The sequence below is a fragment of the Lichenostomus cassidix genome, chromosome 4 (assembly GCF_008360975.1).
Source record: "Lichenostomus cassidix isolate B80296 chromosome 4, HeHo_3.0, whole genome shotgun sequence".
Lineage (NCBI taxonomy): Eukaryota > Metazoa > Chordata > Aves > Passeriformes > Meliphagidae > Lichenostomus > Lichenostomus cassidix.
The window spans coordinates 46,472,205-46,498,236 of record NC_139484.1 but is presented as its reverse complement, the minus strand read 5'-3'; the positions used below and the strand labels follow the sequence as shown (position 1 = coordinate 46,498,236).

At 36.4% G+C, this 26,032-nt stretch overlaps 1 protein-coding gene across 3 annotated transcripts in view; it reads right to left on the bottom strand.

Moving 5' to 3' along the window:
• Window positions 1-26,032, bottom strand: part of GABRA2 (gamma-aminobutyric acid type A receptor subunit alpha2) — a 60,620-nt gene that overhangs the window by 33,505 nt on the left and 1,083 nt on the right. For all 3 annotated transcript variants that reach the window (XM_085059041.1, XM_085059040.1, XM_085059042.1), the window contains exons 2-4: window positions 25,908-25,996; window positions 23,275-23,390; window positions 471-538 (exon numbers count right to left, since the gene is read on the bottom strand). In XM_085059041.1, coding sequence (XP_084915167.1) covers window positions 471-538; window positions 23,275-23,390; window positions 25,908-25,978 — 255 coding nt within the window. In that variant the 5' untranslated portion in view covers window positions 25,979-25,996. The remainder of the gene's footprint in view (window positions 1-470; window positions 539-23,274; window positions 23,391-25,907; window positions 25,997-26,032) is intronic.

Here is a 26,032-nt window from a genome sequence, read left to right as displayed (position 1 = left end):
GTTACTAAACAATGCAAATTATGAAGGACAGATCTGTACAACACCACAATCACGTTGATGACCCAGCTTCCAAGCTATGTCTTTCAAGAAGTTTAATTTATATTTGACTCCCATCAGGTCTCTCAGTCTTTTGCCAACATTTAGAGTGTTCCTTTCACTCCAGGTTTTCACCCAAGAGGAGTCCAGTTCACCCATCTCAAGATTGCTCCAGAATATAAACCAAAGTAGTCAGTGAGACAATCAGAATATTTACTGGTCTAAACTGAACAGCTAATACAAACATACTTATCATGTAAAATCTATAAATCAATTTCCAAATTTAGAACTACACGGGGTTTAGCACTTTCTAATTTTGGTGGAATCGTTTCAAATTCATCCACAATAAGTAAAAGAAGAATACAAGTTTAAAGAATATTTATATATATATCTTACATCATTTACCCATATATGCAAAAGATTCAGGAACTCACCATATCAGTATCTGACACAGGTCCAAAACTGGTCACATAGATGTTAGTGAAGACTTCAGTAATACTATCTGATATAAAAAGAAAAAAAACAAAACAAGCAAACATTTTAAATTGATAGTATTTTTCTAACTCTATTCAAGATTATGGGACATTTTGAACAGGTTTCTCTCCTTGTTTACTACTCCTAACCAGTATCCTGTTGGAAATACAGAGGGTTTCTCTCCCACTCAACACAGAGGTTATCAGACAAGAGTATGTCCCAGAGAGTAGTTTGCTTCAGTTAAAGAACTATACAATTATCAGCAACTACACACATATTTCCCATTTCTCTACCAGCAAAAATAAGCACAGCATCTCAGACTTAACATGGAAGTACAGTTCTAAATACAAAGTGCCTTTGTTGCAGAGGTGCTATCTCTGTTGTTGCAGATCTCTCCTATTAAAGCCTTTCTACTTGAAGGCTGTTTTCTACATCCTTAATAGCTTTTTCAAAGAAAAGGACAAGAAAAAGCAATTATTGACTGTACCAAATGTAACACAACAGCATCCTACTTTTTAATTGGGTGTGTTTTTAAGTGGCACATATTTTAACATAATAGTTCCTTTCCTTGCTACACTATGCTCCTGATACATTACTGTGGCACTGTGAACACTTTGCAAAAACGTTCTTCCTAATCATTGTAGTCAGACAGGCATGAAATCAGAATATTAGATATTGTACTGCAGGGAAAAATAATTGCTTCATTTTCTATCTTCAGTTTTCAATTAGGCTCAAAATAGAACAATATTCACAAGAGGGGTAGTACACACAGGAAACTTCTTACAGCAGTAGCCAATAACAGCCTGCATTCTAGACAGTCAATACAAGACATTCTCTGCCTTAAAGCCAGCTGCTGATTGGAAAAGAAAAATTTGAATATAACTAGGTGCAATTTGACTCATCACAGAATTCCCCATTCCTAAAAATAATACAACTGCCTGTTATATGAGTGATCCTGCTGTTAGGATTTCCACGTTTAATCATCATTAAATGCGGATAGTTAATAGTTTCTGTTTTCCTAAAAGCTACCTTTTAACAAATATGTGATATAAGCAAATTTCCCTTCTAATTATATTGAGGCCAAGATTTAATCCCTGCTTTTTACTGGGAGAAACCAATGGTGCTCACTCATAATGGCAGAGTGTCTACCAGCCACCAGGAAAAGGACAAGACTGATCCATGAGCAGCTGAAAGACACAGTGCTTTCAGAAAATTTCTGGAGCATGGAAGAGGAACATTCATCCATTCTCATCTATAAGGAAACCTCCTTCTTCAGCCAAACATCAAAATGGAGGACTTCCCAAAGCCCTCCCTAACAAAAAGAATCTTTTTTTTCCAGGATCATTCTGCTTTTTAAGCAAATAAATAAAGACTGACTTCTACAATTCCTCTGCATGTCCTGAGATATGTTTATTTGCATGATAGAGACTTCTGTGATCCCTTATGAAGCATCCTTACACAAGCTGAGTTGATTTCTACTCCAAACATCTTACAAACAAATTTTAAGTCAGTGGACAGAAAAGGTGGTGAATCAGCACTGTTCTTGCTATTCAACAAGGATAAAGTATGGGTCGGGCTGAAGTATTGTACAGAAGCCACAGTACAGTTCAGAGGACTGGTGACTTCATGCTGCCTGTGAGAGACTCTCCAGAAGAAAAAAGATTATCTCCAAATGGTTACCTGGCACAGACTGGAATGAAATGGAAGAGTGACAAGAGAGCTACTCTTCAGGAGGTAAAATGGTGCTGCAGGGACTAACTGTGAAATTTGGCCTCTACTGTGATGACAATACAAAATCTTAATTACAATTCCATTAAAAACATTGGTGTTATAAAAATATGACTGACAATCAAGTATCCCAACAGCAGAGCACCAAGGCTAATTTCAATTATACTTGTATAATTTGAAGGAACCTTACTACAGGCAACAGTCACTAGGCAAATCTTTACTTGCACACTCCCGACCCCCCAAATGACTGGAAGCATGGTCTTCTTGTAACCTCACTTTACTGCTATTCATTATTTGCATCTGATTTATTATTTGACACAGGGGAATGATTTTAAAATTTGCATATAATAAACTACAGGACATGGAATCTTAAAGCTTGCCTTGCATTTCAAGTTTTAATTAGAAAACAAATCCTATATTCTATTATACAATTTCTTCACTCTTGTGGATGAATCCTTCCATCAGAAATGAGAAGAGAAGACAGAGAGGAGAACAAACATATTGACCACAATTTATGCTATTGGAACACTCTGTATATTCCCCCATTGGTGTGTGTTAAGAAGGGGAAAAGTACACGAAAGAGGAAATGGCAGATTTTTATTTCTTCCTCCTATTTCTCACATTCTGCATAGTTTAAAAGTTTCTATTCATACCCTACCTTCAAGTAAACAAATCCTTAAAGGCAAAAGAAGCTGAAATGTAATAAATCTTGAATTATTTCTGTTACCATCCATTGCTGTTAGCAGCCTGAGTCTTCTGTTTGTTTCTTCCTTGCTACTGTACATAATCTTACCATGAAGGTTCCTCTGAATTAAAAATTTGAATTTGGGGGTTCAGAATCAATGTATAGAAAAAGAAAAAATACAACTTCCTTTTTATACAACAAATATTGTGGCTATTGCTTTGAAGGAGTATATACTTGCCAAATAATTCAGAAGCACAAAGCACAGTTTCATGTGTGCTCTCTAATCAAAACTCATCCAGCAGACGTCACAGTTATAGGCTTTTTATAACTCACATTCTGTCAAGAACAGCACAAGTCATCATCCTTAGCCCAGCAGAGAATCAAACAGTTCTAGATCATCAGTTCTTGTGGAAAAGCCAAAGTAATATACTCAGCTAAAAAATGTTCAATGCAACATGTGTTTGCGTACAAATCTAGCTTGTTTTTTTGAGAAAAGTTAAGGACAAGGTTTTTCCACTGGAATTATAAAATCTGTTTGCTCAAGTGACATGTAAGCACATAATTAAGAGGCCTGATTTTCAAAAGTGCTTAAATCAATGGAGGCCCATGCTTTTGAAAAACAGCCTAGGTTTTAAAGAATCCTCTGTTGGGAGGAAGTGTGGCTGATTCACTTGTGGGCTCTTAAGTTATTCTGAATCACTGCTTTTGAAGGTTATACAAAGAAATGGGAACAGGAAATGGTAAGGATATAATTTCCATTTAAGATGCTTCTTTTAGGGTGAAAAAATCTCAGGCAAAGAATACAACAGGTAGCTGCCACCATCACATGAAGTACTCCAAAATTCTTCAAATGCTATCACAGCACCATTTCTAACTTCCTTTGGTCATAAATGTTAAAAGAGAAGCCTTAACTGACTTAGATCAGGCGAATTTCTCAGATGATGAAAGCCAAAGGTAAACTGATAAAATACAGTCAATAAGTTAATAATAAAAGCAGGAAGAAAAGCACATCCTATGGAAGTAAAAAAAGAAGTAATTATTAAGATCATATTGCACATGGTTCTCAAGCACTGGTTTCTTCTGATTCCTTTTCCTTACTTGAACTGACGTGGTATCTTTACTGGAAAAAATAAAAAACAGAAAGTAAGAAAAAGCAATACATACACCAAATTGCAAAAGATTTATACATCCTTATCTGTCCTTAGTTGGAAGGTTTGCTGTGTACTTTAATTACATTTAGAATTTTTAAAACGTTAATTATAACTCCTCTATGAAGATAATAATTTTCTTATCCTCTATTTTCCATACTTGGGAAGCTGAGGCTGAAGGATTAAATTAAGTGTAAATAAGGTGAAGCACAGGTGTTTGCCAAGTCTGGTTGCAGCTGTCCAACACTAAGTAGCCACACTAGAAAATGTCAGCATCACTGCCTTGTCAAAAATTAGAATATGTTTCAGAGCTCAGGTAGAGCTGATATCAGTAGCATCGTCAATTCCTTTATGCCAGCTCTCCTGCTGTTGGGATACCCTTTCTGATGGTCTGAAATTCTGCTGACTTGTTCCTCAGTAGAAGAGCTGGCTCAGCTGAAGTAGGCTGTTTGGCAGAGAATTTGCAGCAGCTGAAGTCAACACAGGCTGAGTAATGGAGATGACCAGAAGTCAGATGAAAAGGTTCCTCCTGAGCATCTACCAGTTTGTCAAAACTGGAAGACTCCACAAAGGCATTTAAATTTGCAATGTGTTCCTTTGGTCTGCTGTCTGACAGTAGTGTTCAAAATTTTTTCACATTCTTTCAGCAGTCCCTTCTCAGCTGCCTGTATCCCTGACAGGGTACAGAGAGTTCCAGTGTCTGGGATGTGAGGTAGCTTGACATGCAGGACTGGGCATACCTGAGAGCTCTCCCTTTCCTGGAGAATGCTTAGACAGCATTATCTTTCTTGAAATAAATTTCCTGGGTATTTCTCATATATGAGAATGATCTGCGTATTACTCATTCCCCCTCTCACTAAAATAATTTACAGTCCCTTCTTCACAGAGAGTAGGGACAGGACATAAATTCTATGTATGTTAAAAAGAAGAGAAGAAAGGAGTATGATCATTGCAAAATCTTCAGAATGAAGCATCAGAAAGGTTCCAGATGTTCGTTTGCATGAAGCTAGCTATATTATTGATGAGTGTGTCAAGGCTGTTTTCACAAGAAAACAGGCTAGTAGATTGGGCTGGGATTGGGTTGGACTTTTTATTCTTTTTAATTTGAATTTTTGGTCAATAAAGATGTAAATACAGGGTTTGGGCAACTAAAATAGAAGACAATCTCTTTGAGGTAATCCAATGCCATCAAAAGTGTTCTTGGTGGGACAGAGCTTTTAAAACATACAAATGCAGTTCTAATATAGAGTGTAAAAAAACTTCACACAAACATTATTTTAAATGTAGAATTAATAGTGCCTGTGACAACACTGCAAGGCTGTAACTGAAAGGCTGAACAGCATGAAAAAAAAAGAAGTGAAAATAAAATACTGCTTTTTAATTATGTCAACAACAACAAAAAAAAGTCAAGCTGCCGTGCTATGGGAGCCTTAACTGAGGATTTCTGCATTTTTGTGGAAATGCTGTCAAAAGCTTGATGTTAATTTAATTATTTCTCTATAAAAATTATTTAGCTGGAATTGACATTGTTCTGACATTGTAATATGGTCTCCAGGGGCATGCTTGGCTATGTTGCCCAAAGGCTTTGAAAATGTCATTCATAATACAAGTCAGAAATTGCACAGGTGAAACAGCCAGAGTCTTAATCCATCAAACACTGTTCCAACTCAACATGCTGCCCTTATCTGACAAGCTCCTTAGTGTGTCTGCTGACAGCTCAAGACACTGACTGGCTGGCAGGGAATGGGGGTCAGAGGAGGTCATGCAACATGGAGCTGTAAAAGCAGCAAAATCCGTGGGAACACAGATATTTCAAAATCATGTTCTGCCGCTTCTTCAGTTTTGGTTTTGGTGGTTTATGCAACAATTTTATTTAACCAACTTCAGCATCTTAATTTATTATCCAGTATTAAATTACCACAGTCTCGAAGCCACATATGCCCTACTTAACACTTCCAATTTGTTAATTGAAGTCAGCTGTGAGTAGAAAAAAATTCACTCCTCTCCTTGACATCAGCACTTCACTCCTAATGGCCTCGTTCTGTCCATAAACTATCAGCAAGAAAAATTCTGAGTATGGGCAATGGCCAATGATTCTCTTTCAAATTTCCATCTTTAACAAAGAATATGTAGAGTAAGCTTACCAGTAAGACCTAATAGTACCTCTAAGGGTTACTATTAACAGTTGCTCTCTAGCTTCCCTTTGGTGTAAGTAAGACCAGAATCAGCCACTGTACTTAATTTCTCATAGTGTTGATTGTAATAATATACTCTGGACAATATATCTGGAGGAAGAGGCAGGATTTGAAAGTCGGTGGGCTAAGATACCCCAACTGACTTCCTGCTGAAGAGCTGATATCTATTAGCAGACATTATACCACTTATTAAATAGACAGCTCTATATAAAGTCCATTAGGGCCCTCCAAAGGCCTGTTCAGCACCCATGAAATCTGGCAGCCCTGTAAAGCAATACAATAAATACATTTCTGTCATTTAGACTAACAGAATACTTGGGCTATGTATAAGCCCATTCTTTTATTTCGGTCAACTAGCATTCATTATTATGAAATTAATAAAACCGGTCCAAAATAGTAGGAATTTGCTGTAATACAAAAATTCAGTTAAACATTGGTGTTTCTTTAGAGATGAGTGAGACTTTTTGACCATTAGAAAAACACATTGACCTGGAAAAAAGAATTTAGCTTAACTGTCAACACCCTTCTCTTCTGTAGCAAAAAATATGACTTGGGAAAACATTCTTGGATATGTTTTTAGCTGAACTAAGAGCTTTATTTGGTGTAGGTTACCCACAAAATTTGCACAGAATGATATGTAGGCACATCTGCAACACAAATAATGCGATATATTACCATAGTCAGTATTTACTCTTATTTGTTCTGTATTTAAAAGACATTAGTGCAAATTGCCATAGCACCATTATCAGATATCAAATTGAAAAAAAAAAATTCTCTGTGCTGAGAACATTTACACATTACTAAGATAATTTTCAAATGTATATGAAAAATTCGGGGTTTAACTCTCAGTCAAAAAGAAGATTACAGCTCACATACACGAACATTATAATTACTACTTTTTCTTCTCTCTCTCTCCCAAGGGACCTTTAATTTGCAAACCTTATTACTTCATGTGACAAAATTAAACATATTTCCAAAAGGTCCTATGAAAGAAGAAATTTGGATACAAGTGGCATTTGAGGTGCAGTTTTAACTTTATTAAATGCTTTCTCCATAAATTTGAGAAAGTCACTCCAGGATAGAGCTATATGATTTTGGTGCCCCATTATCTCTTAAAGTATATTGGACAAGCTCCACAAAATTATTTAAACTCCAAATTTCCATTTAAATCAATAAGAGTTAATCTGAATGTCTCTGTGGTCCAGATCATAATGACTAAATTTTGCAATTGTATTTGTCTGCATTCTGTTTATTCCTAAATTGCTGTCTAACATTGTCAGTACCTAAAATTCCCTGGCTGCTTATATTTCCACCTTAAGGCAAAAATATCCCAATGCTGCCAAGCAGCCTAAAGAATTGGCTCTCAACCAAGTCCCAATGAGTTCCTCAAACTATAAATAATTACAGATTTACTGAGCCAGAAAGATTTGAGAGCGAAAGCAAGAAAACAAGCAGGAGACTGATTCCACAGCCTAGCAGTACTCATGGGATAGAGCAGACATAAATTGAAGCCTCAGCTCAAGGTCTAATTATTTACACAAAGCAGAAAAATTCCTTCCAAAGACTGAGGAAGCATGCTCTATCTTAGAAAAATTCACCTTTGTGGTCAAGGCCAAACTTGACACACTGTAACTGAGTTCATGTTTCTGCTTTAAATTAGAGCATGCACTTGACAAGAGCTGCTCTCTATTTTAGAAGTTTCCATTAAACCAAACTATCAGCTTCTTTCATGGCTCTTTTCAGGAAAGGAGAAATGGCATGAGCTCTAGAGGGGCAACACCCCAGTGAACAGATAAACAGGAGACTGGTAATGTTTTCACACCTTGTTTGTTTTGCATGTGCTGGTAAGAAAAGGCTTCAGCTGCCTGCCTCTCTTTAGTGTTTTTGATTACTTAGCTTGACAGATTCCTACTCAGTTTATCAACTTTAAGAACCACATTTGCAGACAGTCAAGACTATGCCTACACCATTTCTGAGGTGTGCCAACATTCCCAGCTCTACCCACACTGCACATAGGATGCTGTGCCATTTGAAGCAATGAATTCCACTGGATGTGGGGTCCAGGAGGTGTGAGAACTGACAAACCTAAGACCTCAGTCTGTGTGCGGCCAACTGGCCAAAGACCCTGAATACCTCTAGAGGCCAGCAGGAAAAAAGATCTCAGTCCATGTTCTGACACATATGTAGATATTTTATACAAAGTAAAACATCTCCAGTAAAAGAAGACACTTTCTCAGAATGATCGAAAGCCCTGTGTCTACATAACATGTTTGGAAAGTGGCAGACAGGGATTTGGATCTCTTTTCCAAATCAGGAAGAGAACAAATAAGACGTTTAAGCTAAAATGTACTTTATCCCTGATGAGAGGGCTACTGTACTGACTGGTGCAGCTCATATCACATTGAGCCAATCAATCAACAAGTGCTCAACTTGAATCCTGCCAGTGCTTCAACATGAGAGAGATTTCAAAGCAATCCAGAAGTTCATAACTTAATTGGTTCTTTGCGCTGGGAAAAGACGATATTTAGATACTCTCACTCGTTAGTGTTGGACTTCATAGACTTTTGTCACCTCCGGCAACATTTTGACAATCTCAGAGGTATTGACTGCCAAGTGATTAAGAAAGCAATTAACTATCTAGACAGCTTTTTGGATTTTTTCCCTATCATTTAAACAGAGTATTTCTCCAATTTACAGGGTCATTTTAAAGATATTAATACAAAATGGATGCTTTGGTTGTATAAACACTTGCAACAACTGGGTAATTATGAACTCTACTGTTGACTATGGTACAATCAAAAAAGGCAGACACAAAATGTTGAAAATAAATAAATTAGGTCATTGGGCAGGACAACCTAAACTCATATACAATATGAAACTTATTCCCAGACTACTATGAAATCCACTAAATCTCCCTTTCTTCCCTTGTCATTACATCCTCACACACCATGAAAAAAAAAAAAGAAAGATAATTTAAAATAAATTATTAAAAAATAAAATCATTTTAAATAATCTAAAATAAACTACCAATGTGAGTAATTTTTAGTTGAAGTTGCACAAAATTTTCAATAGACACATGAAATTGAAAATATAGTTGAGTTTGTCTGGAAGAAACGTGATCTTGCGGAAATGGGTTACTTGGAAGGTTGAAGTAAAAGGAACTTAGCTAACACAAAACACATTTGGCAGCAAACCAAAACTACATGTCACTGAAATGAAAAATGAAACATCAGCACTAAACCTTGTCCCTTTAGACACTACAGCTTCCATCATGATGCAGAGAGAGTGTTTATAATTACCAGGCTGAGTAATTGACTAACAAATATGACTACTGCATTGTTTAGATCAACTGCATGAGCATGATAGAGCTAAAATGAACCAGACTGCCCCAACACTCTAAAGAATAAGACAGAGGAAGACTAAGAGAAAAAGAGCACTCAAACAAGTCTGGAATCTGGAAGGGAGCATATTTTGATAAAGTAGAGCACTAATTATTTTAACTGACTTGAATTGGTGTCACCACACAAGTAAGGAGGGCAAAGTTACTATTCACATGTGACCGTATTTCTGTCTACTCTGCTTAGAGGCTATGCTGTTAGAAAGGAAACCATAACTTGTAGGTAAGGCAGAAAGATTCCCAAATTTATTTCACATTGGAGAAACTTACACTCCAAAGTCTTTATCTCTTCTTTTTTAAAAATGTTTGCATTTTATGACCTCGGTACTTAGAGTCATGGAACACCTTGGCAAATTCTGCTGCATTACACTTCTAGGTTAATTTCAGGTTTAATCTCTGTGCTTTATTCCAAGTCACAGCATTTATAAATCATCCCATTTGATACACTCACTCTGACAGTCCCTCCTGTATTTCAAATCACATTTACCCCTTACAGCAGTATCATTTTAAAAAAGTAGCAGCTTCCAACTTCTGTTTGTAGTCATAATGCAGCCAAGTCTGGGCTTCTTAAGAAATGCTATTATTGTATGGTGGCTCCTGACTCACTTGAGTTTATTTGCTAGCTTATTTGCTTGCTCATCTCTTACATAGGCCCAGTTGCTTTTCTAACCAAGATCACTCATCCTAGATTTTATCCAAGTGAGATTTCAGAAGCCGCTTTGGTTCATATATATTAAATATGCAACATGTCAACTTGCCAGTGAAAGTACAGGTTATACAAGTACAAGTTGTACAAGTACAACTCCTAACTTGAAGAAAGGTGGTTCTCCTTTAGGACCTTCCCACATTCTAAAAATTAAAAAAAAAAGAAAGCCAAATTATCATAATTTCCTGGAAGAACTTCAGGAGTCAAAGTCCTTCTGCATCAAGCAGCTGTGAAATGCCTAAAAACGTGTCATAAGACATAGATAATACATAGAGCATTTCATTCTTTGGCTACACACTATTAGCTAAAGCTGACACTGTTACAGTGCTTATTAGCCTTGCTAATTATTTAATGAAGAATTTGGGTAGCATGCCAGAGCCCACTGAAGCCAGTGAAAAAGTCTTCCCCCTCTAGTGATTACCAGCTTCAGCAGAAGCCTTTGGAGGGTGTCTCTCTCTGTGGTCAGCCACGGCAAAAACATTTTCCCCCTGGAGCTGACAGAAACTGTGATGAAGCTCTGGGAAGAACCATCTTGCTTGTTCTGTAGCAAGCATTCATGTCACCAAAGGTTGACATTTTCCCAAGGCTTGCTGCTCTCAGAATAAAGTATGAAACTCATGTGTTCCAAAGTCCCAAAGGCTGATGGAGGTTCTCTAGAGATCAACAGACATAAGAAAGCATTGAAAATGAAGATCCTTTCAGACAGATTAATTTCACTGTCTGTGCTTAGTGCCTGGATCCTATAGTCCCGGATTGTACAGTCATTAAAAATGGAGCTGCAGTTCTTTTATCTTTTGCTAGCCTTGTACTTTGCATTCAAGCATGACAGGAACCAACGGTAGAAAGAGGTAGTGCCTTTATTTAATACAGTTGCATATTAGTGGGCACTTTTAATGCATTTTTTTGCATCAGGATCCTCAAATACATTTTTAATAGGCAACGCTGTATGAAATTCTATAATAGCATTTCAGAAGACTGTGACACACTATCAAAAAAAAAATTAGACAGCATTCTAATCCTTCTATCAATCAGGCAGCAGTTCCTATTTTAAGCCAGGTAAAATAACTATGAAGTACAGGAAATTAATGTTTATCCAGACTACTCTATATTCTCAAAAAAGCTAGCATGGAATTACCAAAATCAGCAGGAGGTTGTGTGCATGTTAACACCCTAAATACCTAGCGTGCTCAAGAACATGTAGACACACACTTTCCTTACACGTGCCTGAGCCTCACAGTTGCTGAAATGTGGGGAACGGAGGAATAGAGTTATGGTTTCAAGACACAGCATAAATCAGACTGACTGCCAAGCTTTTATTTTATTATTCTTAACAGTTTTTGCTTGGCAGGACAGCTCCTGGGATGGTCATGGGTAATAAGCTTCTTGCTAAACAGGAGTCCTGACAAACAATGAGTTCATGGCTTGATCCAACAGAGCATCATTTTAATACTTAAACAAGCATCCCCCAAATAAGCAAAAAATACTGACATGGACAGCAATGGAGCAATTTTTAAGTCCCATTTTAACATACAGAGTTGTCAGTTACTCTTCTGTTATCCAGTTAATACTAAAAAAGGTCTTAGTCTAAGACTATGCAAAGTGTCTACAAGAAATATACTGTAGCACGCACAAGTCCCACAGCTGAGTCACTTGAATGTCTCCAAGCTACTTTACAGACAACAGTGTTTCTCAGAATCTCCTCTAAAACATACTCCCAGGATACTCCCAGAGTTTGGATTAAGCAGCCTCAAATTTGTCTTTTATTTTTGCCTATGACAAGAGAATTTGCCGCTGGCTGTCCATGGGACTTTCAGAATCCACCAGGCTTCTATATGTGGAAAGACTATATATTTGGGACTGGAATCAGCTTTTAATGTTGAATTAACAGGTTGGGCTTTTCAAAGGCATAAATTAAAAAACAGAGTGGGGTATTTTATTTGAAATAATGAGTAACATCAGTTTAATCAGAATCCAGTTTCTTAAACTGCTTATTCTTCTAAGCAGAAATTATGGATTTGTGAAAATGCAGATAGCATCTACCACAGATATTATTTTAAAACAATTGATTATTTTTAAAATGGCATAGTATGCAATAGCAAACCAGATTATCTGTTCTTTTTTTTCTCTTAATGTTCATTAAAGACAGCATTTCTAGTAAAAACATAAAGAATTCTCTGACAGCTTTTAGCATCCATCAGATGAAAAGGGATTATTAAAAATGTGACTATTTCCTTATCTCAAACAACAGGCATTTATATTTCTTCCTTCTCATCTTTACTGATTTATTTATCTATTTTCTCAGGTGGAAGTCTCTTCCCTTTTGTTCAGAAAACCACATAAGACAATGCAGTACCAAATTCACATTTAAAGATCTGGTAAAAAGAAGTCCGCTGTTTGATGCTCAGTTAAAAGTACTGACAAAAACAAGTCCATGAAATGCTATGGAATGCCTTCAGGATGGCAGAGAGGTTATATAAACTCTGCATTGCATCTAAGACCAAAACTATTGGTTTTCTCATTTATATACACCACAATACACCTCTTCAGCTGCTTCTCACTCAGTGAGCCTTCAAATTATTATTTCTAATAATGAGAATAAAAAGGCATCTACAGTAGTCTTTAGATTGTCATTCAGAATGAAATATCTAGAACATTATGCTGATGTATTAAGGGTAGGAATTGTCCTTTCAACCTACCTCTAAATTCTTGAATATTAACACAGACTTTCTTACATGCTCCATTCCTTTTCTATGCTCTGGTGTTGAGCTGAGAGGCTTTACATGAAAGAATGGAAATAATAATAAGCTCTAATAACTCCCAAATTCCTGATAAAAGTGGTCTGAGGAACCTATTGCCTTAGAACAACTGAGAATGGATACAAGAAAGAAAAAGGAGGGAATGTGTTGGAAGACAATTACCTCTCTTCGGTGAGAGAATCAACACCAACCGAGACCAACAAAGAAGAACTAACAGGGCAATCATTCAGTCAGAAGATACATTGCTTTCATGACGTCTACATATTTAAGGGATGGAGAGTATGCAATTTTTTAAATTGAAACAGAAGAAAGTGTTAAATTAAGATATGTAACTCCAGGAAACTACTTTGGGATCAAAGATCAAACACTCAAGCAGTCTACAAACTGGTCATGTCATTTTACAGCATATGCCAGTTTTTAACTGATTTCTATTGAACCATATGCATCAGAACATAGGGAAGGTCAGCTGTCCATCGCACTGAATTTGAACTTCAACTCTATTAGTCATAACACTACAAGATTATAAAATAGTTCACTTACAGTCTGTAAAAAACACAGATTAAGCAGATAGAACATGGGGCACCCAGGTTTTCCCAAAGAAAAAAAGAAAAAGGGAAAAAAAAAAAGCATGGGGAGGACCAAATATATGTGTGTATATATATATATATATATATACATTAAAAAAAAATGTAATTTGGTCAGAGTAAATCCAATCTCTGCAGCTGCACAACGTCACTAAAGTGTTTTGTGTTCTCTGATGTGCACAACAATCCCAGGTAAGAGGGAAATTGATTTACATTGCTTTCACAGCGTTAAATGCTCTAATTATTAAATAGCCCTCAACATATGGCAAGGAATTAAGGAATGTAAATCAGGAGCCATGTGCTACACAGTAATCACATAAATGGCTCCCAAATAGCTACACCACTTCTGGAAGGTTAGCAGAATCACACTTTTCTGATTTGCACACAATTTTTGAAAACTAGTGCTGAAATACTCTGTGCTATAAAACAAACTATTAATAGCATGGCAGTGGTAAACAAAATCTCCTTTAGCTTGTGATTAATTTCATTAGAGCATTAACATGGAAAAAAACAGATATAAAAATGTGTTTAGAGATTAATCTTGGCATATTAAAGTGCTTTGATTCTTATAATTAAAATTTATTAGACTTTTGACAGTATTAATTCGAAATCTTCTGCTGATGCTTTAATTTAGCAGGTTGGTGAATGGTACAGCAAGACATCCTCTATAGCTGCTTCTTGAGACAGATGACTCATTGTTGAAAAACACTAATATCAGAAATTTAAATGCATGCATATACCACAATGATAAAACTGCTTATCTACTCTACTTTCAGGCTACCAAAGGATACTTGAAAAAAATATCATACAGCTCTCTTGATCTTCAGTTGTTTAAAAGTGGCCAGTGTTTAGTAAGACAATTTTATCTCCCTCCTTCACTCTTCATCTCTGTTGTTCTGCTCTCCTTCCCTTTCCCATGTTTCTTGCTTGTAGTGTTTTTTCATCTTGGCTTGTATTATGCTAATGCTAGGTTGTTGAAAAACAGCTTTTTTTTCTACTTCATATCTGTTATATGGAGTCTTTAAAAGCTACTGTTAGGTTTATTAGTAGCCACTAATACTGACAATGAATACAGACCAAAATACTTAAAAAAAAAGCAAAACAAAAAACCATGTGCTGTTTTAATATACAGGCAATTGCAATGCCCTTCTGCGTGATCCTTTCTGAAGAAATACCTCTCTCTCTCTCCACACTATTAATTCTAAAAATTGGACGCACTAGATTGAGCATTGAAAAGGTTATTCTTAAAGACAGTCACGAAATGGTAGCACTGCAAGAAAACAGAAACAGGAATATGCAGTCAGGAGTACTGCCAGGGGCAACAGCTCTATCTCAGAGCAGTCAACAACACCAGCAAAACTGTTCTGGCACAAACAGAAGGCCATGCATTTTGTGGGTAGAGGATAACCTTTGCTTTTTACCTACCCAGGAGTCTGCTTTTGCATCATTTCAACCTCCTCCATCCAGTTTCATTAGATAAGAAATCTTTCAGGCAACTGGATGTTACCAGCTGTACCTGGGAGGAGGGTAAGGCAAGTCTGAGTTTCATGACATTAAAAAAAAAATAGACAGCTGCATCTACATGGCATATCTCACCCAGATTTGGGTAAAACTATATTTAAATGGAATTAAATAAATTCATCAAATTCTGGTCAAAAAACACAGATGGGCATTTTCTATAAGAATGCACAAAGGTATTTAGAAAAGAAAAAGGTGACCTAAAAACAGAAGAATAAACCAGGAGGAACTCTGGAAGGTGTCTCAAGGCACTTCAGAAGGGCAATGATTAGAGGTTCCTGGGTGCTTCCTGAGGAGGTGTTGATCTCTAGGATACTCAGTGTTGTGCAGCTTTCCAGTTCCCTGTACACTGCCAAAGTAAACTGAGAAGGATTCAGTGAAATACAGTGTCTTTCCTTTAAAATACTGCCTTTTTGCATATTTAGCCCCTTTCAGGACTTCAGCTTAAGGTGATAGCAGGAAAAATGTGGCAAAGACCATAAACAAGGATATTTCCTCTACATTTTTCCAATCTTTCCTGTCTCCCCAAAATCTTCTATTTATCAGAGGAGTGTTTATGAATAATAAGCTCAAGAGTTGTACAACACTGTGCATCCTGCTGTTCAGAAGCAGTTTAAACCTTGCATTTACACAGATGTTTTTCTTCAGCTGTATCTTCAAGATCTGACCCACTAAATATAATCTTTTTCACTGTTTCCAAGTAAGATGTAAAGCTGCCACCATTATTTCAATGTCTTTCTGGCTGTCAGTTAAAGAATCTTAGCATAATTCAGTTTAAAAAGAATCTTTGGAAGGTCCAAAGCAGAGCAATCTCTGAAGACAGATCAAATTACCCAGGTCACATTCAGTCAAATTGTGTGGGTGTCCACAAAGATGGAAATTCCACCACATATCTGAGCAGTCATTATCTCTGCAAACAGCTGAAAATCACCATCATTGGCTGAATAGTTATGAGCTTGCTTAATAAATCTAAGGAGGGGAACAAAAGAATTCTTCATCTATTTTGGTCTTTTTAGATTATGTCTCATAAAGAAAGATAGTATTGTCACACTGTTTCCACCACAATCAGGCCTTGAATGCAGTAGAAGCCTGTTGTGCTATGCAAAATGGCAGTTTTTTCCTTATGGATGCTAAAACACAGGAAGTGTACTTAAATGTATATTTGCCATTGGAAGTTTCGAGAACAAAGGTAAAAAAAAACCCAACCTTTTCTACACAAAGAAGCTGAAGGAGTTCTCCCTGTCCATTTAATCCCAAGTTTTTAGTTTTCATTGAAAATAAAATGTCAAAACTTGCCAATGAATTGTCTTGAAAGTTATGCATGACTATTTGATTAAATATTGGTTGTTGTCACACAAGCAGAAATCAGCATCACTAAATAGTGATGCCCATTCATATCACAGTATGATGTCATTGCCATTTTTCCTTAAACATACTCATAAGGTGCATTTTTTCTGCTTTGTGAAGGGCAGCATATTCTAAATATTGTCTGTATCCTATACATCTAAAACCAAAATGTCAAACACCATCAATGCTTTATTAAGAACTGGTTTAATAGTTCACCAAAATTTTCATAATATCTTTTGGTGATTATATAACTGAATAAGAGATCTCTATAGCTTCCTTCTTCCATTCTTAATTAGCACTTTTTATGGTACATCTTATTAAAGAAAACATTTGAAATGTAATTTTCTGTGAGTCTCCTATACAATGTACAATACAAACTCCATGGATGCACCATAGCAGTAAACATTAAAGGATTTCCCTGACATTCCTCATCAGTACACCTTTTAGTGTAACCCAGAATACTATTAATTTTGTATTACAAAATCTCTTTGCTTCTATAGATTGACTAATAATTTTTTTCATTGTAAACAACAGATACGTCGATTACTACATTTTCAATTCACTTTTTGCTTGGTTAAAATCCACTGCTAAAAATCCATGAAATCCATTAAAATCCCTAAAGTTATCCTGGATGAATTTCTAATGTGCCTAAATATTTCTGAAAATGTTTCAGAGTTAGATTACTTAAATAATAATTATATTTCCAATTCAGGTGGCATTATGCAAATTGTATCATTACACAAGGGTAATAAAAACTTCGGAACTATGATATTGCATTCCTTTGGTACTCAGCTATTTAAACTAGTCAGCCTGAATGAGAAGCAGTTCTATATTTCAGGCAGAAAAAAAAATCATTGCAAGATTTATGTGACATGATAAAAGGCCTTAGTGCAAAGCAGTCAACAGGAGAATACCTTAGATATCAGCAAGACCACTGCTTCTCAACCACTTCCTAAATAACAGAGAACAACTGCATCGAAAGAAAAGGTGATGGTTTTGATGTCTTTGTCCATCAAATGCGGCTGAAAAATTTAACCACCCCATCAAGGATTTACAAGGAGCACCAATGAGACACACAGAAATCTGCAGTAGCTGCTTTCACGTCTTCCTTGTAGATGAGACAAAAGTAAGCAAAGCTGTCACTCAGCCTTGGTGTTGTAAGCAGTAATTCTAGTATTAGAAGAAAATGTTGATGCTTTGCCAGGAGAGAAAAAAAAAGTACTGAATATACATGTTTAGCGAACTGGGAGAGCCTCCTAGATTAGCTCCTCTATAGGCATATATAACTACTTTAAAGTACCTACATTTTTGTTAACTCTGCTGAGGCACTGCATTTGACTCATTGGGATGGTACTGTACAAGGCCAGGAGCTGGGCTCAATGATCCTTGAGGGTCCCTTCCAAACCTGCATGTTTTGTGATTCTGTGATTTTTTCACTTCACATTGTGTAACACTTCCCCCAACTGCAATACTCTGCACAGTTGTAGCATAAATTTTATTTTGATATCTTCAATGTTGATTTATTCACACACTTTCAATAAATAAATAACCACATAACCTCTGTCAAGCTACTCAGCCCCTATCCTATTCTACACAATTTTTGCTGGTTTGTTCTTCAGTATCAAAGAGGTTTCTGTGGGTTTTTATCCTTCCACTTTCCTAATGAGTCATTCCCTGGAATGCTTATAGCTACCAGGTTAGTTCTGTTCTTGGATTTCAGCACCGTCTGCATGCCCCGGATAAGTAATTAATGAGATTTTCATATCATACTCTCTATTGCTTTTCCATTTTTTACAAGGAATGCTTTTTGCCAATATGCATTATCCACAGCTCCAACATAAATTAACCTGAGTTTCTCACTGACTCCTCTGAAAGCACTCTGAAATGACCAGATTACATGGGGCCCTTCCAGGTATGCCCAAAAAAGCAGCATACAGTAGTTTAATCCTTTGGATCCCAGCTACAAAGAGCTGCAAAGATAGTGAGCTTTTAGAATATGCAAGTGCAGCTCAGAATTGCTCTGCACCAACACTGCCAGAGAGATATTACCCTTTCCAAAAGATGAAACTGGAGCAAAGAAAGGCTAAGGAAGCAACCAGGACTGAGCAGGGGAACTGCACTTTCTTACTTTAAAAACAGTCATGAAAGCTTTCCAGTAGCATTCTGCAGAAAAAATAGTCAAAGAACCTTCTTTTATGATACTCTGAATTTGCAGTAAGCATGTTGGAGCTGACAAACATGGCTAGGTTTGGCTAGAGGACTAGCTGAGCTAGGGTCCCCCAGCTAGGGACTGCTATAGCTACAAACTCTTCCAAAGCTCATTAAAAACTCTGAATCATAGAGGTGTATAAATACACTGCCCTAAATTTAACGCATTCCAGATTATCCACAGATGATCATGGCCATGTTTCCTGGCAACAGAAAAAATCCAACTGTTTGATAAACACATGCACACATATATATGCATCTCCTGATCTGCATGGGGGACAAGGGTAATCTGTAAAAAAAATGGGCTTCCCCTATGCACATATTGTTGGGCACATGACACAACTTTTAATCACCAAGTCTGATATTCTACACCATTACACTGATTCTATGCAACAATATATCCAGTGCTCCAAAGATGAAATATCACACTTGCAAGTGCTCATGTCTGACCATCTTTCTCATAGCAACAGTCAGCAAGAATTCCCCTCCATTCCCTTCAGTTTTCCTATTCAATTGATTTACATAATGTTGGGGGAAAAGAGGTTTTGATCTGTGTGTATGAGAAATGGAATGCAGATGCTTGCTTAAAGCAATCAGAACCTTTGAAAGCAGAGATGGTTCCTTCAAAATGGAATCACACTGCATTTAATTGTCATCTATGCATTATCTTCTACTTTTTTTAACAACCAGCATTCACCTTTTTGGTTACAATAAGAATGCCATTCCCTAAGCTGGTGAGACTGACCATAGTTTGAAGAAGGATCCTCAAACTGTATACATTTCCATAGCTTTTTCAATGTCAATATGGTACTTGAAACTTTAGGCTATGAAGTCCAGACTTCTGTCCTTGTAACTGATCCTTGGTTTTGTTTTTGGGGTTTTTCTCCAATATTTATGTTTTCAAGTCAATTATATTTTATAAATTTTGGAGAGTAGAAGAGACAGAACTTCCATAGCTGTTGGAAAAACAGTTTCAAGTGTGAGAAAGTAAAGAAAGCTGAACAGCTTATGGAAATTGTCAGAATACTGAAGTATCCAGCATAATCATGACTGTTCATGGGGCAGAGGAGAGCAGACAGATAATTCAACAAATTCCAGATTTTCTGGTCCCTTACTTAGTTTCCATGCCCATGATTTTGTGGATTTCCTTTTCTACACACTAATAAAAAGCAAAGGATTTATGAAGTGTTACCCTAAGTGTCTTGCAAGCATTACAGCAAATAAAAAGACAAAATACCTTCATGATCTGTAGAAAGCCATAAGCAATTAAGGTCCATAAGACTTGCCATTTGCATGGCTATATTTCATACAAATTAATGCTAATGACATAGGGAATTTGTTTTGAAGTCAAACTTGTAATTTATTTTGATGCCTAAACAGAAATGGCATGGAATGATTGGGTAAAATAGTTTGTGTCACAGCTGAAAGTGCAGTCAAGAGTGTTCCATCTGCAATCCTGCGCTTAGCATAAAATAAGTACAGAGAAAAAATTATCTACCCTTGAACAAACCCCTGCCTATCCATATCAATACAGTAAGTTGGGGAATATTTATCTAAGCCATATGAGATGTGTCTGGCTTCAGGGGAGAGTGAAGTGTCTTCTTCTCCCTGCCCGAACCCATTTTGCAGCTTATTTCATCACTGTAGTGTTCATACATCATTCAAGGATCCCAACTGCTAGGACAGCCAATAGCCAACAGCCCAAACCTGTTTACCTGATAGAGGCGTACAACCAGTAAAATTTAAACCTTCCTCAACAGTCTATAGAAAATAGCACTCAGTTTTGTAGTGCATCGATGTACCAGTAAAGCATCAAGTTAGACACAGCCAGTAGTCACAACAAGTCTCCAGTAAAATGAATTACAAATCTATCCCTTAATTCAAGAACTAGCTCCCAAACAGGTGTTTACTCAGCTGAATTTAATAAACAGTCTTTCAAAAAGCATATATATTTCCCTTTTGTTGGTCAATAACTAGATAAAATGCCACTATTAAGATAAAACTTTTCCTTACTAAATGAGCAATTTTTTATAATGAGCTAAATTTTTGCTGTAAAACATCTCTGAAAATGTCTTTCACAGCAAGTGAAACTGGGCTGATAAACAGCTCTTGCTTTCAGAAGTCTTTAGAAGAATTCATCTCAGAGCCTGGACTATTTCTGTTGTAGCACATGTTAGGCCAGATTGTGAGCCCAGTCATAGTAGTGATGTGTGCATGATAACTCAAACTGCTGTACCAAAGTAAACATTCTACTGGTTTCAAATGAGTTATTTCAGATTCATATAAATGGAAGTAAAACATAACTGAGACTACGTATCTTAAATTAATGATGTGTAGCATGGTTAGAATGCAGTAATATATTGGAAAAACACTTCTAGAAATTCCCAGGGCTTACTAGGCACACAGTGCTAAAAAAAACCAAAAGAAGGTTAATTATTTCCGTATCTCTTTTCAGAGTACAGGTCAATATAGAAAACAGAATAAATTGCTACAAAATCCCTGAAACATGAAACTACATAATTACTAAGCACTATGTATAAAAGCATTGTTTGGTAGGTTTCATGTCACAAATTATTACAACTGCCATTTACAAGTATTCTTTTAAACTGTAAGAATCAATCCATCCACAACTGAAGTATTCTTGAAGATTAATCTTAATGTGTCATGAATCACCATGGTTTAATATGCATGACACAGTTTCATTTCACACATGTTCTGCATGGGTTGATTGCCTTGTATACCAATATCAAACAGATGTTAATTCTTTAAATTTTTTGCTCTCAAAGTATGTTTTAATTATCTATGAGGCTTCATAAGGAAAAAGAGGGAGGTTATTCTGAAGCAGATTTAATGAAAAATATAAAAGAAAAATCCATTAGATATTTTATTTCATGTTCTCAATAACATAATTTCAATATTAAGAAAAATACTTGCTATGCAAAGGAATTGCAGACTGCTCTCATTAAATGGCTCATTTCTTGTTGTAAGCAAGGAAACTTTGATTATTTTTCTAATAAAATGCATAATTTTAAAAGCCCTGCCAATTGAACATGAGCTCGGTGATATGAAATGTTTCTGCAAGTCATTGTATATTTATTATATGCCTAAATTCTTAAATTTGAGTATTTTGCAAATAAATTAAAATTCCATGTAAAACATTACTGTATAAATCCTCACATCAACAGTGCTATAGGTCCCATGTATCATCTAATTTTAAAAGTCTTTGAATATAAAATATTTCACAAGCCTCCATGGTACAGAGGCCAGAAATGGAAATTAAAAGATATCCTAGGATAAAAGTAATGTATAATGAGAAAGCTGTTTCAGTCAGCACCAGCTCCCACTTTCTGCTGCGTCAGACACGAGCCACAATGCTCCAGGACCAGAAGAGCAGCAGAGCTACAGGTCAGGATGGAATACTGTTAGATAAAAACTCCGAGCTTTAACTAATTCTTAACTTTATCAGAGTTGTTATTGTAATTTCCATGGAAGTTAAAGCATGTCTCTAGCTCTGGGCCTGAGCTTCCTGAAATCAACAGGAACAGGAATGGCTCCCAGGGATTTTGCACTAGAATGAGTTTCACCACGCTGAAACAGTCTCCACATTGAAAATTACAATTACCAAAACTGTAACAAATAATAGTAGTAAGAGTGTATATTTGTTAGATACGTGTCAATTGTAGATAGTATAAACACAGATAATCACAGTAGATAAAATATTGTCAAAACCAAGATATTCAGCCCCTCCCCATGTCATAGAGATTTTTTTCTGTACACAGTAATGTTTTCAACACTATACAAATTATTTAAATTTCTTGCCTACATAACACACACTGACATAAGCTGGCACACAGCTTTAAAAGCAAAATGTGAACTGACACTTTGAAAAATAACTGACAGTCATGGCACAAGAGTGCAGTGACCTCTGTCCTCCAATATTCTCTTTTTCTGTATTTTTTTCCAAATGACCAAATAAATGCGAGGAGCCTAGAAACAAAATGCATATTCCCAATGAAACCCTAATTACAAAGGAGTCAAAAGACAGCATTTTCACTGAATTTACTGGGCCAAGGAATGAATCTAAAATGTGGAATTTACACACATCACACAAAACACTTGTGCAGATTTCTGAAAACATACACCCATCGCATTGCAGGGAATTAAGCCTGCATTCCTTGTTCAACCAAAATTCCCTAACTGGAATAACAGCTTTAGATGTAATTTTTGTTCACATTCTGTTTTACTATGTTAAATCATCAGATTTTTTTTTATTTTTACTTAAGATAAATGTGTGAAAGTGCCTTCTTTCCATTCATAGATGTTATCTTCCTCAAACTTCAAATGATTCATCTGGGTGAATGTAGTTATAAATAATTTATCAAGATACATGTCAGTTGTTAGGGAAAAAAAAACCCGGAGGAAGAATATCACTGCATAAAATCTGAACATTAAAATTGATTTTTTAAAATCAATCTTTAATTGGTTTTATTACCTCCTAATCCAGGTCTGAGGCGATTATCATAACCATCCAGAAGTCTGTCTAGAATTCTTGTAAAGATGGTGATGTTATTCTTAGCTTCATCTTCCAGGGAGTCAGCCAGCACTGATCTAAAGGGATATTTTACATTTTAGAAGGTGCTAAATATGTTTTAACATACACTCAACATGCATTTTTTTTTCAGTCTGGCCTTTAACTTGCTGCATTCTAACAGGAGGGGTGTATTTAACAGTATATGAATACACAATTTATATATAACAAGTTCAGACATATAAGAGTCAACAACATACTATTTAAAATATGCAGGAAGTCATTTTCCAGTAGCCTCTGCCTCTAGTCATCATTGCGCTACTGTGAGTGCTGCTTCAAGCCCCACTGACACATTTGGCTGTGCTGGTGCAAAACCCTGAAAGAGCTTCCCAGGCATGTCACTCCCAGATTGATACCCGGGATCCCATGCACAAACCCATTTCCTTCCAGCTCTATCTTAGCTGTCCTCACCTAGGTATACTCTATCTCTGGATAAATCCTGTGGATTTGCTTCCACCCAATGGTCATGTAATGTACATGACCAGAAGAACTAACATGAGGGAAAACTCCAGCGATCATGCTCAGGGAGTCCTCTGACGCCAGCAGTTGGTGGGAGGGAACAACAGTGCTGACTAGCAAGCTGCAGGATAGCTGTGGACAGCCTTCATCTTTCTAAAACGCTATTTTGTCATAAAAAGCGCTATCTGATATTCCACTAGACGCAGACAAACCTTATAAAAGTTGGATAGAAAAAGGAATCATAAATGAAGTGTCGAGAAGAATCTATACATCACCAATTGTTTCAAACTTCCCCAATAAAGAAAGAGACATCACAGCCTTTATGGATCAAATCTCCGTGGAACACACCAGGGGCTGGAATATGAACCTGCTGCCCAGGCAGCTCTGGTGCTCCACAGTCCTCCGGGACCTGGGCACTCAGACCAAAAGGGTTTGTGCCAGGGAAACCCTCGCATGCAGAAAGCCTTACACATGCAAATGTTCCTGTGCCAACAATTTTAAGCTCTATGCATGTGAAGTCCATGAGTCTTATCTACTCAATACCAGCATATTGGTATCAAGGAAGTAAAGCATCATATGCTACACACATTACCATTTACACCTTTTTCAGCCACCTAAATTTTTAACCTTAAATGTTTGAGTATTAATCATCTCAAAATGAAGGCATTCTGAATGCCATAATAACAAGCATGTTTTCGTCCTTCTCCAAATGAAAAGTGGGTTTGGGCAATATTTTCTCTAAAGCAAGTTCTAAAATGATTAAAAGACAAGGCTTTATCTTGGTCCCTAGTTCAAGAGAATGAAGAAAGTATTTAACTGTAAATCATTGCAGTCTGTGTTTTCCATCATATAAACCATAGAACAGACCCAAATCAGATAACTTATAAAGACACATCAAAATGTCTCATGTGATTTTGCTCATGTGTCAGTTTTTTCTTAATTGTAATTACTAGATGGTTCATTTCATGTTTGTAAAATGTATCACACTCATGGTAGCGTACATCTCTGCCATTTTTAAGCTTCTTTTTGAGATAAAACAGTTTTTGAACTCAAGACTCTACTAAAAAAATTAGATCAATAAAATTATATGAAATTAGGATCGAATCCTGCAAACTTTACTCAGGCATAAAGTCCTTAATAACGCATGTAGTCTCTTTGACGTCAGTAAGATTACTCACTTGAGTAGGGTTTGCAGGATCTGGCCCACTGTGACTCAACTAATACTGCACCATAGGTATAAACTGAAATCGAAAACATAGTTTCAGGAAATATTTTGTTTGCTGCGTAATAAGCAAAAATAATTGCAGACTTGTTAAATCATAGGAAATTTGCATTATTTACCATGCAATCCTTACCATATTAGGACAAGACCTACTGCAGCCAGAACTAAAGCAAGTAAATCAAAGTTACAAACCACAATTAATTATATGCTTAGGGACTGTGAGCAACACAAAAGTATAATGTGAAAAAAATTACTTCCTCTTATGCTGTTACTTTAGAAATTGAGAACTTTAAACAACATAGGAAAAGTTGATTAATAAATGATGCTATTGTTTTATTATATGTGATTGTGAAGTTGTATGCTATCTCCACCTAGAGGTTTAAAGCTTAAGTATCATTTTGAATTCTATTATATTTGACAAAAAAAAATCAAGAAAAAAAGAAGGCATGCCCATATTACTAAATATGTGAGCATTATTTTAGAGACTGTGATTTGCAGTGTGACTTCATGATAATCTATTTCTCCATTTTGTATGGTACAGAATCACAATAATACAGTAACTCCAATACATCTTTAAGATCCCATAAGGCATTTAAAGAAATTGTTATTTTAATGGTGAAATGAAGCATCAATTCACAAACCATTCAAGTACAAGAGATCAGGCTTTTAGGGTCCCTAAACTACATTCTACTGCATTTGCTCTAGAAACTATGTAATACTGCATTCAAACAGCTAAGAACGGTTTTTTTATTACGTTACCACATACTATACTTTTATAACCCCTCACACAAGCCTACCCTTAGCAGATTGTAACATACATGTTTGCACCGAACAACAAAACTAAATATCCTCTCACCTTGTTGGTAGCCACACCAATAAAACGAGAAGAACCAACTGCATCTCGGAGAGTGCCAGCTTCCTCTTCATCGCTGCCCTTTGCAAAACCTAACGGTGCAAGAAAAACACAAACCCACTCTCAGC